Raw genomic sequence first — 19,632 nt, forward strand, 5'->3', positions numbered from 1 at the left:
AATAAATACTTAAACTCTAATGTCAGAGATAAGTTTACTCGGGAGTAGGGGTGAAGGGTAAGAACATACACTTTTTCAATCAGGTATTCTTGGTGAGATGGGATAGGTAGTTATGAAATTATTGTAATTTTTAGTTTTGAAAAGCCCATCCAAAGAAAACTTATTTCTGATTGCATAAAACCTCCATTGTCATGTTGTTCTTTCTTACAGAAAACTAGTTCAAAGCTAGTATATTAATACGAATAGCTACCATAGATGAAGGACTCTCGGATTATGAGCCTCCTTCAAATACAGTAGCTATTTATACAGATATACTAATCTTTTAAAAAAAATTCTGTTATTGTGTTGAATTCTAATTATCCATGTATTAACTCCTGCAACTTTTAAAACTGTTAGGTTTTATGAGGGTTGGGAGCCATAATGATATTTGTATAATTACAGTACCTAGATTAAGAACTGCTAGGCTGGGCCATGCACATGGCTCACACCTGTAATCCCAGCACTTTAGGAGGCTGAGGTGGGTGGATCACCTGAGGTCAGGAGTTTGAGACCAGCCTGGCCAACATGGTGAAACTGTCTCTACTAAAAATACAAAAATTAGCTGGGTGTGGTGGTGTGTGCCTGTAATCCCAGCTACTGGGGAGGCTGAGGCAGGAGAATCACTTGAACCTGGGAGGCAGAGGTTGCAGTGAGCTTAGTTCGCACCACTGCACTCCAGCCTGGGTGACAGAGCGAGACTGTCTCAAGGAAAACAAAGAACTGCTAGGCCAGTCATAGTAGCTCATGCCTATAGTCCTAGCACTTTGGGAGGCCTAGGTGGGAGGAGTGCTTGAGCCCAGGAGGTCGAGGCTGCAGTGAGCCATGATCGTGTGCCACTGCACTCCAACCTGGGTGACAAAGCGATATTTTGTCTCTTAAAAAAATAGATTACTATAGTTTCTTCCTTGTTCCCTGTAAAGAAATTTTCTTTCTTTTTTTTTTTTTTTTTTAAGAGGTAAGGTCTTGCTCTGTCTCCCAAGACTGGAGTGCAGTGGCACGATTATAATTCACTGCAGCCTCAAACTCATGGGCTCAAGAGATCCTCCTATTCTCCTACCTCAGCTTCCCAAGTAGCTGAGACTATAGGCTCATGCTGCCATGACTGGCTAAGTTTTGACTTTTTTGTAAAGGCAGAGTTTTGCTATGTTGGCTGGGCTGGTCTCGAACTCCTGGCCTTAAGTGATGTTCCCACATTAGCTTCCCAAGGTCCTGGGATTACAGTGTGGGCTGCCACGCCAAGCCCCTGTAATGAAATTTATCATGCGTCTCTAACAGGGAGACAAGGTTTTATTTCTTTTAGTCTTCAAAAGTTTATATAATATCAAAACAATAGGTCGGGTGCAGTAGCTCACACTCCCAACACTTTGGGAGGCCGAGAATGGATCATGAGGTCAGGAGTTCCAGACCACCCTGGCCAATGTGGCAAAACCCCATCTCCACAAAAAATATAAAAATTAGCTGGGCATAGGGGCGTATGCATGTAATCCCAGCTACTTAAGAGGCTAAGGCAGGAGAATTGCTTGAACCCAGGAGGTGGAGGTTGCAGTGAGCTGAGATCATGTAACTGCACTCTAGCCAGGACAACAGAGCGAGACTCTATCTCAAAACAAAACAATCTTAAGGTTTAAAGAATCTTGCAAATTAATATATTCAGTTTTATTATGGGGAGACTTTAATACAAAAAATAATTAAAACAATTATTACAGAGTTCCTCAGCAGAAGGGCATACCGATGCTGTCCTTGACCTTTCATGGAATAAGCTAATCAGGTAAAAAGAAATAACATTTGAATGACTGTAAAAGACTGTAGCCATTGTGATCTTACCTCATGCCTACACTCATCTCTTTATTTGTGCCATGGACTTTTGTGTCTATCTTCCTTTCTTGTAGGATGCTCTGCTTGCAGGCAGGAGCTCTGCCATCTGTTTCTTTGCATCCTCCAGGTCACCTGCCAGCTCATCACTGTGGGTGCTCATTACATGTTTGGTGACCCAAGTGCCCTCTCTCCACTACCACTGGGAAAAAACAGGGTGTTTGGCAGTGCCCATGGTGCAACAGGATTTTGTTTCTTCCTAGGAGACATTTTTCTCTATTTTCACATCTTATCATATACTCTTATTTTTTCTTTAAGTTATGGCAAAATACAAAAGTTAACACTTGTATTAATCTTTTCATGCTGCTAATATAGACATACTCGAGGCTGGGTAATTTGTAAAGGAAAGAGGTTTAACTGACTCAGTTCCATATGGCTGGGGAGGCCTCACAGTCATGGCGGAAAGCAAATGAGGAGCAAAGTCATGTCTTACGTAGTGGCAGGCAGGAGAAAGGGCATGTGCAGAGGAACTCCTTTATAAAACCGTCAGATCTCAGGAGACCCATTCACTATCACAAGAACATCACAGGAAAGACCTGTCCCCATGATTCAATTACCTTCCACCTGGTCCCTCCCACAACACGTGGGAATTATGGGAGCTACAACTCAAGATGAGATTTGGGTGGGGACATAGCCAAATCATATCACCACTTTTACCATTTTTAAGTGTGCAGTTCAGTGGCTTTCAGTACATTCACAGAGTTGTGCAACCATCACCACAATGCATCTCCAGAACATTTTCATCTTTCCACACTGTAGCTCTGCTGTTTAAACACTGACTCCCCATTTCCCCAACCCCCAGCCTCGGCAACCACCACTCCACTTTCTGTCTCCATTAATTTGACTAAGCACCTCATATGAATGGAATCATACAGACTTACTTCTTTGCAACTGGCTTATTTGACTTAATGTCTTCAGGTTCAGTCATATTCTAATAAGTGTCAGAGTTTCCTTCCTTTTTAAGGCTAAATAACATTCCATTGTATGTAAGGTATAGTACCCGTTCATTTATGTGTGGTCACCTGGATTGTTGCTTCTGCCTTTTGGATACTGTGAATAATGCTCCTATGAATGTGGGTGTACAAATATTCAAGTCCTTGCTTTCAATTATTTTGGGTATGTACCCAGAAGTGTTATTACTGGATCTTACGGTGATTCTATTTTTAATTTTCTGAGGAGCTACCATACTATTTTCCATAGTAGCTGCACCATTTTACATTTTCACCAACAGTGCACACAAGGGCTCTAGCATCTCCAACATTTGTTATCTTCTGTTTTTCGTAATAGCCATCCTAATGGGTATGAAGTGGTATCTCACTGCGGTTTTAATTTGCATTCCCCCCCTTTTTTTAAAGTAAGATGGGGGTCTAACTACGTTGCTAAGGCTGGTCTCAAACTCTTGGGCTCAAGCAATACCCCCGCCTCATCCTCCCAAGTCACTGGGAGTACAGGGGCTGCCACCACACCTGGCTTAATCTGCATTTCTTAACGATTAGTGATGTTGAGCATCTTTGTTTTGCGCTTATTGGCCATTTGTGTATCTTCTTTGGGAGAAATGTTTTTCCAAGTCGTTTGCTTACTTTTTTTGAGACAGGGGTCTCACTCTGTTACCCAGGCTGGAGTGCAGTGGCACAGTCATTGCTCACAGTAGTCTTGACTTCCTGGGGCTTCTTTTCTGTGGGTTGTTTTTTCACTTTCTTGGTGATATCATTTGCAGCACGGGTTTTTCATGTGATGGTGTGTATTTCTTTTGTTGTTCATGCTTTTGATGTTGTGTCTAAGAAACCATTGCCTAAATCAGGGTCATGAAGGTTTACATGTATGTTTCCTTCTGAGAGTTTTATAGTATTAGCTTTTACATTGAAGTCCATGATCCATTTTGAGTTTTTTTTGTGTGTATGGTGTGAGGTAGGGGTCCAACTTCATTCTTTTTCGTGAAGATGATTCATTTGTCCCTGAACCATTTGTTTTTGTTTTGTTTTGTTTTGTTTGAGACAGTGTCTTACTCTGTCACCCAGGCTGGAGTGCAGTGGTGTGATCTCAGCCCACTGCACCCCCCCGACCTCCAGGGTTCAAGTGATTCTGCCTCAGCCTTCTGAGTAGCTGGGATTACACGTGCATGCCACCATGCCTGTCTATTTTTTGTATTTTTATAGAGACAGGGTTTCACCACGTAGGCCAGGCTTGTCTCAAACTCCGGACCTCAAGTGATCTGCCTGCCTCTGCCTCTCAAAGTGCTGGGATTATAGGCATGAGCCACCGTGCCCAGCCCCATTTGTTGATAAGACTTTTTTCCCCATTGAACATATAATTACCTCAGTACCCTTGTCAAAAACCAGTGACTATAAATGTTTATTTCTGGACTGTTAGTTTTAGTCCATTAATCTGTATGTCCTTATGCCAGTAGCACATTGTGATTGCTGTAGATTTTCAGTAAGTTTTGATGCCAGAAAGTATGAGCTTGCCAACTTTGTTCTTTTTTTCAGTACTATTTTAGCTATTCTAGGTTCCTTGCATTTTAGGAATCAGCTTGTCACTTTTGTTTTATTATTATTAGGCTAATACTAATAGTAGTACATCTTGTTTTGTTTTGAGACAGAGTCTCACTCTGTCGCTCAGGCTGGAGTCCAGTGACATGATCTCGTTTCACTGCGACCTCTGCTTTTTGGGTTCAAGCTATTCTCCTACCTCAGACTCCTGAGTAACTGGGATTGCAGGTGTGCGCCACCATGCCTCGCTAATTTTTTGTATTTTTAGAGAAGGGGTTTCACCATGTTGGCCAGGCTGGTCTTGAACTCCTGACCTCAAGTGATCCACATGCCTCAGCCTCCCAAAGTGCTGGGATTACAGGTGTGAGCCACTGTGCCTGGCTGTGAATCAGCTTGTCACTTTCTGCAAAAAGAAAGAAAAAAGTCATCAGGGATTTTGAAAGAGATTGGTTGAATCTGTAGATCAGTTTATAGCTCCATCTGTAGATGTAGTATTTCCATAGTAACACTATTAAGTCTTCTAATACATGAACATGGGGTGTCTTTCCACTTCTTTAGATACTCTTGTTTCTTTTCATAATCTTCAGGAGTTTTCATTATGTAAGTCTTTTGTTAAATTTATTCCTAAGTATTTTATCTTTCTGATGCTATTGTAAATGCAATCTTTTTCTCATATTTAATGCTCCTGACTTTTAAAAGATTACCTGATTGGATTCTTCCCTTTCTCAGAAATGTTTTAGCAAGTGCATCAGCGGACAACACTGTAATTCTGTGGGATATGTCCTTGGGGAAACCAGCAGCTAGCCTCGCTGTACACACAGACAAGGTATGGTGATTTAGTTGATCAGCGGTTCTTAAAAATCGGACACAAATATTGGCTAAAAATAATCTCAAACGTTTATATATGGCTTTGAAAATAATTTTATCTGGCTTGTAGCATGCTTTCACCTGTTATCTCTTAGGATTTTCACAAAGCCCTGTGTGGTAGGTATAATGCCCATCTTAGAGATGAAAAATTGGGTACAGAAAGGTACAGTTACTAGGAACATTAGTGCCCTGTAACATATTTATAGAGGCTCCTAAAAAAGGATGAGGGCTGTCAGTCACAATGATATTAAAGAATTAACACCCATTACTGCATTATTCCCCAGGGATCTAATGCACATTGTTTTGGGACTTCTGGAGCATGGGGAATTCACCAGATGGGTTTGACTACTTCCCTTTTTCTTCTGAGTATCTTCTAACATTTGAGGGACCTAAGTATTCTGCCAAACAGTTTGGGGAAACTACATTTTCTTTAAGTGCCCAGTCTTTATTTGGGAGCATGGTTTGCCCTTTGATTATGCAGTACATTTATGTTTTTTTTGTTTATTTCAAAGGGAAGCATTTATAGAAATACTGTCAAATAGATTCTTACCACATGTTAGGTAATTTTACAAAAAGCAAACAAACAGAGATCTCTGCATTTATGTTTCCTCCCTTTAGGTCCAGACGCTGCAGTTTCATCCATTTGAAGCACAGACTCTGATTTCTGGCTCATATGATAAGTAAGAAAGCACAGCAGGAATGATTGCTGCTCTGTTTTTATCCTCTAGAAGTCATTTTAAAAGTATCACTTGATACCCAGGCAGAATGTATCCCTGAGGCCACCTTTGTGTTTAAATTATTTGCACAACTTATTTTTCCTTTTAACCCTCGTCCTTTCAGGCTACAAGGGAACATGGTTCTGTCATAATAATATAACTGTAGGAACTAGGAACTTCTTTGGCTTTTAGAGGCTGTACTTTGCCTTTATGGGAAGAATTCCCATGTCACATGACAGAGGCCATGGATATACAGAGATGTGAAGAATTGGGGCCACTGGTCAACCATGGGGTTTCTACCTCATATCAGTGCTCCTTTTTACAGATTGGGTCTATGGGTGGGAGAAACAGATAGCAGAAGCCAAAACCAGCTTTGCAGTCTTTATTTTCATTTCTTACCCTTTTGAAGCGTGGTATGTTTACATTTCTTATGATTCATGCAGAATTACAAAAGTGCATCACTTGCTTCCCCCAACACAATAACCTGCTTGTGGAGAGTAAGTGTGCCTAAGACATAAGTAACCCGGCTCTGAGCTCAACCAGAGAAGGGGAAATTAGAAATCGTCCTGGGCTTTTGGACATAGAGAGGATTCTTCTTGCGAGTGGAAGATTTGACCTGGAGAAGGTCAAAACCACTGTAACATTAAAGCCATCAGTGCCTTCAAGTGTTGAGATCAGAATCCATCAATTACTGAAACTCAGCTCATTTTTTTCTACCTTTATTTAGAACCTTAAAACAGGCTTTAAATGAATCTTGATTTCACAGTGCTATTTTATTACTATTTCATTACAAATAAAACATATAGGAGAATTGAACTCTTAAAACCCTAACTTTGCCTGAATGTGTCTAGGTCAGTGGCTTTGTATGACTGCCGAAGTCCAGATGAAAGCCATCGAATGTGGCGATTCAGTGGGCAGATAGAGAGAGTGACTTGGAATCACTTTTCACCTTGTCATTTTTTGGTAAGAGTACGCATGTTATTGTTTTGCTTTTCTAGGTTACTAATGACTTTTTAAATTCCATAGTAGAGAGAATTATCTGAAAAGCCTTTTCTGTTTTAACAGAATGAAGTATTTGGGTTTAGGGTTGAAAGCATAAGGTTTTTGTTTTGTTTTTTTAATAAGAGAATGGCTCTTATTTTAAAAGTAGTGAACATGTAAATGATTTTGCTGGTTGCCGGCCATTCCAAAGTGTGCCACATTTTATTCAATGATTTTGATCATTTTATTGTAGTGTTGTTTGAAATACTAAGCATAGTTAGTATTTTTTGTTTTTTATAATGGCTAAATCAGTCCAAAAAGATATTCTTTTATTTAAATCCTCATGCTTAAATGGAGCTCTAGTGATGAGAATGCTAACCTGTTTAATTTATAGCACTATCTCCCAAATAGGGAAAAAAGTATAAGACCTCTCTCTAAATACCCTTATTATCTAGGGAGGACGATGATTTTCCACATAGCATCCAAAGATTCCACTGACATTTCAGTACATGTAAAAAGAAGAGCCCAGCATTCATCCAGAGGGAAGATTAGTTAAATCTGTTGCCCAGTTTTCCTAAAGTAAATATGTAGTGTGTTGCAAAGGTGGGAAAAAGTTTTTTAAAAACAGCTTTCTCAAAAGATGTGGACAGTTTTAATAAGGTTCCTGAAGTAATGATTCTGAGATACTTAATCTCAATTCTGCACCATTAGTAGAGGTGCATGCTGTTCCTAGCCAGGCAGCCTGAAGCCAGACTCATTTTACAATGATCAGGAATGAAGTTCCAGTTGTACTTGAATGTTGTATTGTACTTCGGCTCTCACTCTTCAGGCACAGAAACTTAGAGATTATTTGCTAACAAATGGTCATAGATACTAAAATCCCAAATATTTAGGGAAGTGGGAGGTTAAAGTAGATGAAATGGTTCACCTGCTTCCCTCTTATCTCAAATAAGAGCCAAGCCTTCTCTTCCCTGGCCCAGCCTTCAGACTGCCTCAGCCATCCTTTATCCTTTTTTCTTGTACTGGCTGTTGCCCTTGACCTGTATACAGGCTCAGGTTTCTGTCTCCCATTTTTGACTCTGTGTCTGTCTCTTAATTCCTTTATTTCTTCTTCCTTTCTTGACAGTGTAACAACCCACTCTAATCTGCCTTTCAGTCCTAAGTTCCTTATCTGATTGAATTTCTCTGCTGCCACACTGGTCGATTAGACTGTTGGTCACACCTTGGTTCCTTGACACTCTTCCCTGTCCCTTCTTCCCTCTCTGACCCACTTCTGTGGATGTCTCCTCAGCCTACAACTTGAGTAGCCATGCTCACCAGTTCTCTGTTCACGTGGACGTAACTATGGCCTCTTTGCTTTTGCCTCTCTAGCCCCATTCCAGACCACTCACCACAGCTTCATACTCATATCCAGTAGACATGTCAACTGAATTAGCCCATGTGAGTGCAAACTCAGGTCGTCCAAAAGTAAATGACTTCTGTCCATGTTAATTTTTCATAAGCTCCACCAGTAAGTCATATAGCTGATTTTCACTATGACTTAGACTTTTTACCCATTGTTAAATTTTGTGACATAGCATGACCTTGCCCATCTTTTACTCTTTCTAGGCCAGTACAGATGACGGCTTTGTGTATAATTTGGATGCACGTTCAGATAAGCCAATTTTTACACTTAATGCACACAATGATGAAATCTCTGGTGAGCAAGAGTAATGCTTTCATTTTTATTAACTTATGATGAAGTAAATCTGTATTTCAAAGTGAGAGTTTCTGAACTAATCTTCCCTTAGGTCTTGATCTTAGCAGTCAAATCAAGGGCTGTCTCGTGACTGCTTCAGCTGACAAATACGTGAAGATCTGGGACATCTTAGGAGATAGGCCAAGTCTAGTTCATTCTAGGGACATGAAAATGGTAAGAATCTCCCTGGGTATCTGTTTATTTATTCTGTTTCTGACCTTGTCTTTCTTTGGAACTTGTGTTGCATGTTTTTCTGTTGGAACCATTGCATTAACTAATATGGATGTGTTGGGGAAATGAATTTTGAGTTTAGTCAAATTTGGTGGGATTTTATGACTTAGAACACTTTGTGGGGAATTCAGTGACTGGTTCTTTTCCAACTCACATGATTAACAGTTGCTTGGTAAGACCAAGGACTCTGGGGAGAGGCTTTTCTAGGACACAAGTGAAATGGCTGCTTTTTTTTCACCCTGAAATCAAAACCATCCCAAGAAATTCCCAAGAAATCTTGAACCTCAGGGCACTGTAGCTATTAGGGTCAGTTTATGTATCTTTATCTCTTTGCATAACTAGTTTTGACTACACTGAAATGAATTACTGTATAGTAGGAAAAATTTAGAAATAACCAGATTCACTCAAGAAACACTGAGCATCTACTGTATGCCAACCACTGAGTTATATAAGTTAGACTGCAGACATAATAACGCTGCACAGCTGTTCAAAATTGTGTATGAATAAATATATGTAAATATAATGGAAAAACAGGTTACAGAAGCAATTTTTGTAGTACTATATCATGCTTAATTTTAAATGCATAATTGCCTAAATGCTTCCATTTAACTCTAGTAGAGTATATCCCAGAACATAAACTGGTTATCGCCCCGAGAGATTTTCATATATTTTTCTTGTTCATATTTTCTGTAACAAATATATATTACCTATTAATAAAAATGTAAAAAAGAAAACATTAAAGTTTAAAAATGATTTAAACTGGCATCATTGTCATTGTTTAAAAGGAGAGCTAAAGTTTCTGGAAATACATGACACGTTAGGTTTATTAGGAAATCCCTAAGAGACAGAGTGATAATGAAGATGAGCAGCCTGGGTGGTCAGAACATGCACCTACCATCGTGGAAGAACCAGCGTGCTGTGCTTGTCTGGCTTCATATTGTAATAGCCTTCTGACTTGACTCTGAGCTACCTGTGCAGTAGGCTTGAAAGTGATACTCCTAAGTTGGTTTTGAGTAACCATAGGTTCTTAGAGACAAGAGTGAAGATCTAGATATTAGGGCTCTCTGAAGAGATTAAAATCACCATCTTCCTGTTCTCTCTCTAGGGAGTTCTCTTCTGTTCTTCATGTTGCCCTGATTTGCCATTTATTTATGCCTTTGGAGGTCAAAAAGAAGGGCTTCGGGTCTGGGATATAAGCACAGTCTCTTCAGGTAAGGATTTTTAGTTCTCTGCACACCTCCCCCTGCCCCTTTAAAAAAAAAAAAAAAAGGACAGGGTCTCACTATGTTGCCCAGGCTGGTCTCAAACTCCTGACCTCAAGCAATCCTTGGTCCTCAGCCTTCTGTGTAGCTGGGATTACAGGTGTGAGCCATCATGCTGGCCTCTCCTTTTTCTGAATGAGTTCTGTAAGGACTGACACAGAATGTGTGACTCGAATTGTTTCTCAGCATTTTGGCTAAGACCAAGTGCAGAATATGTGACCTGACTACATCAGGAAGATAGCAAAAGTAGTGTAGTCTTCTTAGGAAAGAGACAAGATCAGATGTAATTGGTAATGTTCATGTTCACAAATAAGTTTGTCTTCACACTTTAAGTGTACATCATTTAACAAATACATATCTTAAAATTGAAAGATACTTGGGGAAAGCTGGAAAGAAATATAGCATGGTCTCAACAAATAGCCCTCTTCCCCACAGTTACCAATGTCAATTAATCCACCCTTTGCTCAACTATAAAATTCTACAAAATCCAATTTCCCAGAAGAGGCCACTCTTCTCCCTTCAGGGGATCCTGGCTGCTTATTTATTACTTTGAGGTAGTCTGGTGCATTCTGTAAACACAGAGATAATATATATATATATCCCCACTATGTGATTCCTGCATCCTCCCTCCCATGCAAAACAAGGATCCTGAGATTTTTCTCTGGGTTACTCTGATGTGAGTCCTAAGTCCAAAAAGTTTTGTCCTGGTTATGATCAGAGAAAAGTGAAAGAAAAAGTAGGAAGCAATCAGAAGTAGAATAAGGCTAGGAGAGAGTCACTTACAAGGAATGGGACATCTGTTACCAAGGCGGATCAGATAAATCCAGGACATGGCAAAGAAAGTAAAGTACAAAAATAAATTGGACCATTTAAAAAAATAATTCACTTCATTCAGAACATTAACTTGGACTTCTGAGTTGGTTACTCACTTTACCATTTATAAAGTACTAAGTATATTTTCATAAAATTTCTGCCCCAGAATAGAGAACCTCATTGCTCAAGTCTGCATTTTAGTGTCTTTTTATATTCTGACTTAATTTCCTGATCTGTTAGTTTAACTGTTTGTTTGTATTTTAGTAAATGAAGCATTTGGAAGACGAGAGAGGCTTGTTCTTGGGAGTGCAAGAAATTCATCTATTAGTGGCCCTTTTGGCAGCAGGAGCTCAGACACACCCATGGAGTCTTAATGAAGATCATCTAATTTCCTCTTTACCTTAACTGGAAATTTTGAAAAGTTGGCCTAAAAATGTTCCATGTGTGGCAGCAACCATGCAGAGTGACTGAGACACAATTCATTTCTGATTGCCTGACATTCCTTTCTGCAACTGTGGTGGCACCACAAACAGAGCCGGTCTTTGTGCTTGCTCTTCAAATGGATGGTTTGTAAGGCTCTTGTTGCATTTCTTAAAAAAGAGTAATAAAAAGGATTTTTAAAAAGTAATTCCTTAAACATACCGTAATCTGTCACAGTTAATCTAGGTTTGTAAACAAATAGTAATTTATAGAATTTTTAAAGCGTAAAATCCTGTAATATTAAGGTAAACCTAGGCCTGGAAAGGTTGTTATTTGGCTAAGATTGCACAGGAGGCCACAGACAGAGGCAAGTGCCCCACAGACTCCACTTTCCTTCCTAACTGTTCTCAAATTAATGCTCGTGATTGAGAAATATGCTCAATGCAACTTGTAGAGTTTGGTAAGTAAAAGTTACATGCCCCTGTTTTCCTAGCATGATATTCACTGTTATCAAAGACGAAAGTCAGACCATTCATTCATTCTCAAAACACTGAATGCCATTCTGTGCCTAGTGCTATACAAGGCATGGGAGATTCAGTGTGAATAAGTCTTTGCTCTCCACCTAACAAGGGCCAATTTTAATTGTAGATTGTCTTAAGCATGAATTTTAGTAGGCATTAAAAATTAGTTTGATAATATGAGACCCAACCCTAACTTGCCAGAAGAATAATCAGTTCATGAACCTTTGATATTTCCTGTATAATTCATGAATGTGACTTCAATCATTCTAGTGTTAATACTGTGGAATGTCATTGGTGTAACAACTTGGGGTTCACCAAAACACCTCTTTATACAAAGGACAGATGTGTGAATTAAAGAGATTAAAGGATAGAGTATTCTGTTTGTTTCTTTTGATTTGGCTTTTAAGTATCAAAATAAGGCCCAGATCACTAAAAATTAGTAACAGAGGGAGTCCTCTAATAGATTTAAACTCAATTAATTCTCTCTCAAATTTGATGTTTTCTTCTATAAATAATAACTCTAAAATAGGCATCTTCCCAGGACTTTCAGTTCTCAGGAAAAGACCCGGTTATATATAAAAAATAACTTCCACTGCTTTATGTAGTCATATAGATCTGCCTAAAATAAGAATTTGTATTTAATAAATACCAGATTTTCAAATGGTAAATGAGGTTGACACCGTTTCCAACTTGAAAGTGCTAGTGTGATGAATGCTATGCATGGGGTGTTTTCTGAGCCAAAAGAATGTGCCTCTGAAGCAGCTGGTTGGAGCAGATCTGAGCACCTGGGACCAGAAGAGTGCTGGCCGGGACCTGCAGTTACCGCTAAAAGCCAGTGCAGGCAGTGGGTAAGACATCTGAGTAGACAAGCAATAGGGGTAGTCAAGCTGTGGGAACTGGGTAACGTGGGGATTAAAATCCAAGCCCAGATTACAAATGTAAAAGGAGGCTCCATTGTGTCATACTGACTGAAGAAACAGTAACCACATCACTTCCTACCGTGGGTACATTTTGCACCTAAGTGTGGGTAGATCTGAGCCCAAAGATATGTGGCTTAGAAGTCCTGCCTGGCATAGAAAGTGGGGGAACAACATGTAACATTTTCACCACTGGTAGTTTGTTGGTGACTGGTGTTTTCATTACATAGCACGTGGAAATGCCATGGAGCCAATCATATTTGTCAAAGTGAAAACCCAATACTATTAAACAATTTTACCCAGATGGCTGGGCATGCCTGTAATCCCAGGTGGCTCATGCCTGTAATCCCAGCACTCTGGGAGGCCATGGTGGGCAGGTCACCCAAGGTCAGGAGTCCAAGACCATCCTGGCCAACATGGTGAAACCCCGTCTCTACTAAAAATACAAAAATTAGCTGGGAGTGGTGGTGGGTGCCTATTAATCCCAGCTACTTGGGAGGCTGAGGCAGGAGGATCACTTGAACCTGGGAGGCGGAGATTGCAGTGAGCTGAGACTATGTCATTGCACTCCAGCCTGGGCAACAGGAGCAAAACTCCGTCTCAAAAAAAAAAAAAAAAAAATTATCCAGATGTAGGCAGGTGCCAGCTAATTATATCTGGGAGTTCAAATTCTGCAAAACCAATTGTTTTCTAAAGTAGAAATACCAACTTCTATGATACTATATTGTATGAGCATTATGCAGGTAGAACTTAAAGGCCTCAATTTTTCAGGACAACCCAAACTACATCTTATAAAGCTCTTTTCAGTAAAGGTGGTGTATGAAATGTATACTATACTCTTAATACTCTTTTAGGTGGAGGGAGGTTTTTTTGTTTCTTTGTTTTAAGATGGAGTGTTGCTCGGTTACCCAGGCTGGAGTGCAGTAGCGTGGTCTTGGCTCACTGCAACCTCCGCCTCCCAGGTTTGAACAATTCTCTTGCCTCAGCCTCCTGAGTAGCTGGGATTACAGGCATTTGCCACCATGCCCAGCTAATTTTTGTATTTTTAGTGGAGATGGGGTTTCACCATGTTGGCCAGACTGGTCTCAAACTCCTGACCTCAGATGATCTGCCTGCCTTGCCTCCCAGAGTGCTGGGATTACAGGTATGAGCCACCATGCCCGGCCAAGGGAGGTCTTTTCAAAATAAGTACTTTTAAAACATCCTATCAGAACAAATAGCCAGATTTTGTTTCAAAAACAACTTGTTTCATACTTCCATTTCTAGATGTGACAGTATAGCTTCCACGAAACAAAAGCTGAACGAGAGGCATGCAACATCTATTTGAAGGCACTGAAGTGCTTCTAAGGCAGCCAGGACTTGAGGGCAAAGATCCTGGGAGAAGGGATGTACAGATAATTAACCTCATGTGCCTATGCTGACTTCCTTAAGCATTTACCAATTTTTATGTTGTACAAGGTAAGAAAACTGAAAAAAGGAGCAGAGCAAAGACAAAAATTGAACTTGATTTCAAAAAGGAAGTTCTCTAAAAACACTCCAAGCTCTCTCATTGTGACCCCTCAAAGGCTATACCCCAAAGGTTGAGATAAACCAGTAGAGCTAACTTTAGGAATCTGAAGCCCAGCCTTGAGTAAGCTCAGCTTTTGACTGGATTGAGGTGTCCCTGCTCTAGTTTGACAGAGGACAGGGTGAATCCTCCCTGGAAGAGGATAATTTCGTCCACAGCTTCTAGAGTTTTTCATACACAATCTCTGGCATTCCAGCAAAAATTTCTAAGCATACTAAGAAATAGCACCACGAGAAAAATAGACCTATAATAAATTCACACATTGGACTTATGTTGGACATGAACTTTGAAATAGGCAGGATTGGTAAATGTAAGAAAAAACAAGATTGAATATATCATCAAGGAATTGGAATCTATAAAGAATTAAATGAGAACTCTAGAACTTAAGAGAATTTTATATATGAGCCTAACAACATTAGAGTTGAAGAAGGATTCGTGAGTGTGAGGATAGGTCAATGGGAAATATCCACACTAAAATACAAAGAGTAAAAAGTATAAAAAAGTATAAGATGCATGTCAGGCATGGTACAAAAGTCTAACATACATGTAACTGGAATCAGAATAGGATGAGGGAGAACAATATCCAAAAAGATTATGGCAAGAGTTAAACACAAGTTTATGAACCTGAAACTACTCCTTGGTATATATCCAAGAGAAACAAAACATGTCCTTACAGAGACTTATATGCAGACGTTCAGCAGCAGTGTCATTCTTAACAGCCCCAAAGTGGAAACAATCCAAATGTTCATCAGTGGGTGAATGAATAAATTGTGGGATAGCCATAAAGTGGACTTCTGTTCTGTGATAAAAAGCATAGATGAACCTTTAAGACATGCTAAACGAGAGAAGTTGGACATGAGGCCATATATTATATAATTCCATTTATATGAAATTTCAGAGGAAAAGGCAAATCCATACAGACAGTACCTTGTCATTTCCTGGGATTGGGAGTGAGAATAGGGTGTGACTGCAAATGAACAAAAATGATCTTTTTGGGTGGTGGAAGTGATTTAAAATAGGATTGTGGTGATGGTTGCACTATTTTGAATATCCTAAAAACCAATGGATTGTACACTTTAAATGGGTGAATTTTATGGTAAGTAAAATACTTTCTTTAAAAAGATGAAGACACTTTGGCTGAGCATGATGGCTCACACCTATAATTCCAGCATTTTGGGAGGCCAAAGTAAGCAGATTATTTGAGCCTGGGAGTTCCAGACCAGCCTGGACAAAACCCCATCTCTATAAAAAATCTCTATAAAAAATCCAAAAATTACCTGGGTGCAGTGGCGCTCACCTGTAGTCCCAGTTACTTCAGAAGCTGAGGTGGGAGGACTGCTTGAGCATGGGAAGTGGAGGTTGCAGTGAGCCAAGATCACACCATTGCACTCCAGCCTGGGCAACAGAGTAAGACCCTGTCTCAAACAACAATAATAGTAAAGTTACGCTAAACTTAGGCACGACGAAAACGATCCCAGATGGGAATACAGAAATGCAAGAAGGAATAATGGTCAACATGGGTAAATTTAAGTGAATATTACCACAGAAAACAGTAATAATAATGTTGTATAGGGCTTAAAATACCTGGAAGATTAAAATGCCTGACAAAAGGCTAGAAGGAGATAAATAGAGTTAAGGTATTCTAAGATCTCAGCATTGTTTTGGAAGGGATACAAGTATCACTATTACACTCTAATAAATCAAGGATGCATGTTGTAATCTCTAGGTAAACTACAAGAGTACTGAAAAAAGCCAAAAGGGGAGAAAGCGAACAATACTTGATTAATTCAAAAGAAGCAAGGAGGCCAGGCACAATGGCTCATGCTTGTAATCCCAGCACTTTGGGAGGCTGAGGTGAGTCAATCACCTGAGGTCAGGAGTTCAAGACCAGCCTGGCCAACATAGTGAAACCCCATTTCTACCAAAAACACAAATATGAGCTCAGCATGGTAGCATGTGCCTGTAGTCCTAGCTACTCGGGAGGCTGAGGCAGGAGAACTGCTTTAACCCAGGAGGCAGAGGTTGCAGTGAGCCAAGATCATACCACTGCACTCCAGCCTGGGTGACAAAGGGAGACCCTGTCCCCGCTCCCCTCCAAAAAGAAAATTTAGAAAAAGACTGGCAATTTAAACCCAAAAATGTGGATAGAAGGAAATAACAGTAGAAATGTGATACACAACAAATACAATATAGAAAATTATCAAAGAAAAAATGGATTTACAATACTAAGAAAGTTGATAAACCTATAGCAATAGTGAACATAACACAAATTATTAACTTCAGACTTGAAAAGGAAGACATCACTACAAACACTACAGACACTAAACAGTAAGAAGATATGAACAATTTTTGTGATTAAATTTGAAGATGTATATTAAATAGACAAATTCCTAGAAAAACATAACTTATGAAAACCGGTACTAGAAGAAACAGAAAATTTGAATATTGAAGCATGCTTCTTATTCATATACAACAGACATGTTTAGCTAGGTCAAAGAAGCAGTGACTGCCCTGAAATAATTTCTTCTCTCTGTAGCCAGAGTTATACAGTGAAAAACCAGTAAAGAGTCTGATCCTGCAGGTTACTGATATACAAGGTAAGTTGAATTCACTGCTTCAGCAGGTTTCTTAAATAACAATTAGATTATTTTGGAAGAAAGAATGCAAGCCCAAAAAGTAGAATGGTGATATCTGAGAACATTACAATGACCAAGTACCCAAAACCCCAAAGATGTGCCAACAAAAGTAGCTCCTGCCCTATCTAATGAGAATGGTTCTGATTTTCTTGAATTATCTTGTATTCAAGATACAAGATCCAAGACGACACCTCAGGTAGTTATCTTCTAAAATAGTCCCCATTATCTACATATACCACTCCTACCACCTCTTATTGTTTCTGACCTACGACAAGGTGAAGCCCTCAAATTCTCTATAATTCCGAAGTCAAACCTTGGAAAAGAAAGTTTACATATTAACAGAATTGCAAGAATTTCCTAATGTATTGGCAAAATCTTAAGGAATATGTGTCAGCAAGATTCTGAAGATTCTAGACCAGGGAAGGAGAAACACAGTTTAAACTGTGTTTATTGATACGGATACATTTAATTGCAGGTGATCATGGGTGATAATCTAACCCATGTCCCACCCATGCATGCCAGGTACAATTCTGTCTCCCCTCCTCTAACAGTAACTGGATCTTTACTGCCTTGAAACCAGCCAGGTCAGATAAGTAGTTCAAGATGTCATTTCCTTAAGGATCTGTTATCTGCAATATTTTCAGACAACTCCTCTAGTTTAAACAAAAATAATTTACTGAGCAATATAGATCACTCTTGGAATCACTCACTGAAAAGGCTGACAAAATGGAATCTAAGCTGAGTTCTAGGAATGACTCCTAATCCCATACCACAGACATGAACTCACAAGGTGCATCTGCTGCTTCTATGGTCAAGAAGCCACCCACCACGTCAGAAAGCCTCCATCCACCATCACCACCAGCTCTAAAACCACACCTCACTGGTAATATCCAAGCCTGCACAGTAGATACCTCAGGCCCTGCTTCTCTCCCTGCCTAATTCAGTTCTGAATCTAAGTCTCACATGAGTGCATCTAATTAAAACTTTACCAGTTTTCTTAGACTTCTCTTCTTAGGAGTGACTTTTCGCTCCTGCCCCTAGATCTTAAGAAATTCTGTTCCTTTATTATAAGGCTGACCACAGTCTGGCTTGCATTAGGTATAGATATCTGCCATCTATACCTTGCATGGTTCCCAGCATAAGACTCCTGTGGACTGCTTCACAATCACCTAGGGAGCCTTGGAAGCTCAACAGTAGGGCTGGGGCTCACCTGGACACTTAAACGTCTCTTATTTCCTTAGATAATCCTGATGTGAGGACAGGTCTTAGAGCTACTGCAAAACTTTGAGTATCCAAAGGCAGGAGCAGAGCCCTAGTCATTTTTCTGTTCCCCCTACAATGCCTTAAAGTGTGCCAGCACTTAATGGGTTTTTGAAAAGAACGCTCTCCTTGTCTGAGGACTACACAGGCCTGAGTGCCTAATGATCCTCAACAGTGCATATGCAAGAAAAACTAAGGAGCAAAAAAGCTGTTAAGGAGTGATTTCATCCCTTTCAGTAGTAGGGAAATCTGCTGGCGGCAATATACACCGCTAGAAATGGTGACTGCCTTTATATTGCTCATGCTCATCTGTAAAGCTGCGGTTAAACTGAAGTCACTATACTGGAAGCTGCTCCTCTTTAAGCAATCATTATCAAGAGCATATATTTGATTAGACTGTTTAGTGTGCCAGGGCTGCCACAACAAATTTACACGGACTGGGTCGACTAAACAAATTTATTGTCTCACAGTTCTAGAGGCTGGAAGTCTGAGATCTGAGCAAGGACAGGGTTGTTCAGAGGGCTGAGAAGGACCTGTTCCAAGCCTCTTTCCTTGGGCTTGTAGATGTCTTCTCCCTCTGTTTTCACATCATCTTCCCTCTGTATAAGGCTTTGTCCAAATTTTCTTTTTCTAAGAACACCAGTCATATTGGGTTAGGTCCTAACTTAAGGACTTCATTTTAACTTAATGCCTTCTTTAAAGACCGTATCTCCAACTACAGTCACATTTTGAGATTACTGGAGGTCACGACTTCACCATATGAACCTGGTGGTGGGCGGTGTGTTCAGCCCATAACAGACCATAATCACTTATGTATATGGAGATATGTCGTTCCTTAGTGTGTGCCTCCAAGGTGCAGTTTGGTGATTAGATCAAGTTTACATACTTGATGAGGGGCTGACAGCTTCTGGCATGTTTATGCTTCTCGGGACACAGGTAAAGGAGTCTTTACTAGAAAGCAGGGACACAGGTCAAGCGTGAAAAGGCTGACAAAGACTCTAGTTCCTGTTACCTCTTTGCCCTCTGAGAATCTCAGCACAACAAAAATGCCAGGATTATGAGCAACTCACCTTTTTGAGAAGGAAATGCCAAGCATACAGTGAGCCACAAGAATACTCTGAACTAGTTTATAGGCTTTGGCCTTGAAAACTCAAAAATTATTCCAGTCTTATTTATATTACTAAAATCTAGGGCTTCTTGGGTATTCTACACCTCAATTTTTTTAGTGTAGAAACCTATGTTAAAATGAAAAATGTAGACTAATGGGAAACTAAAGAATATCAGCTACTGTTTACTCTACATT

The 19,632-nt window shown here is 39.8% G+C and overlaps 1 protein-coding gene and 1 long non-coding RNA gene across 5 annotated transcripts in view; one reads left to right on the forward strand and one right to left on the reverse strand.

The window, feature by feature from the left end:
- The window catches only part of PWP1 (PWP1 homolog, endonuclein), a 25,040-nt gene extending 12,721 nt beyond the window's left edge, over nt 1–12,319 (forward strand). For all 4 annotated transcript variants that reach the window (XM_015152683.3, XM_077954853.1, XM_077954851.1 and 1 more), the window contains 8 exons: nt 1,746–1,807; nt 5,130–5,226; nt 5,886–5,947; nt 6,835–6,946; nt 8,573–8,663; nt 8,755–8,876; nt 10,039–10,144; nt 11,273–12,319. In XM_015152683.3, coding sequence (XP_015008169.1) covers nt 1,746–1,807; nt 5,130–5,226; nt 5,886–5,947; nt 6,835–6,946; nt 8,573–8,663; nt 8,755–8,876; nt 10,039–10,144; nt 11,273–11,382 — 762 coding nt within the window. In that variant the 3' untranslated portion in view covers nt 11,383–12,319. The remainder of the gene's footprint in view (nt 1–1,745; nt 1,808–5,129; nt 5,227–5,885; nt 5,948–6,834; nt 6,947–8,572; nt 8,664–8,754; nt 8,877–10,038; nt 10,145–11,272) is intronic.
- Nucleotides 4,237–15,872, reverse strand: LOC144333014 (uncharacterized). The gene is made up of 2 exons (XR_013401313.1): nt 15,731–15,872; nt 4,237–4,803 (listed from the first exon to the last, which is right to left on the reverse strand). It is a non-coding gene; the product is annotated as an uncharacterized LOC144333014 (long non-coding RNA).
- Nucleotides 15,873–19,632: the final 3,760 nt, after the last annotated feature.

Source organism: Macaca mulatta, chromosome 11 (assembly GCF_049350105.2).
Source record: "Macaca mulatta isolate MMU2019108-1 chromosome 11, T2T-MMU8v2.0, whole genome shotgun sequence".
NCBI classification, from domain to species: domain Eukaryota; kingdom Metazoa; phylum Chordata; class Mammalia; order Primates; family Cercopithecidae; genus Macaca; species Macaca mulatta.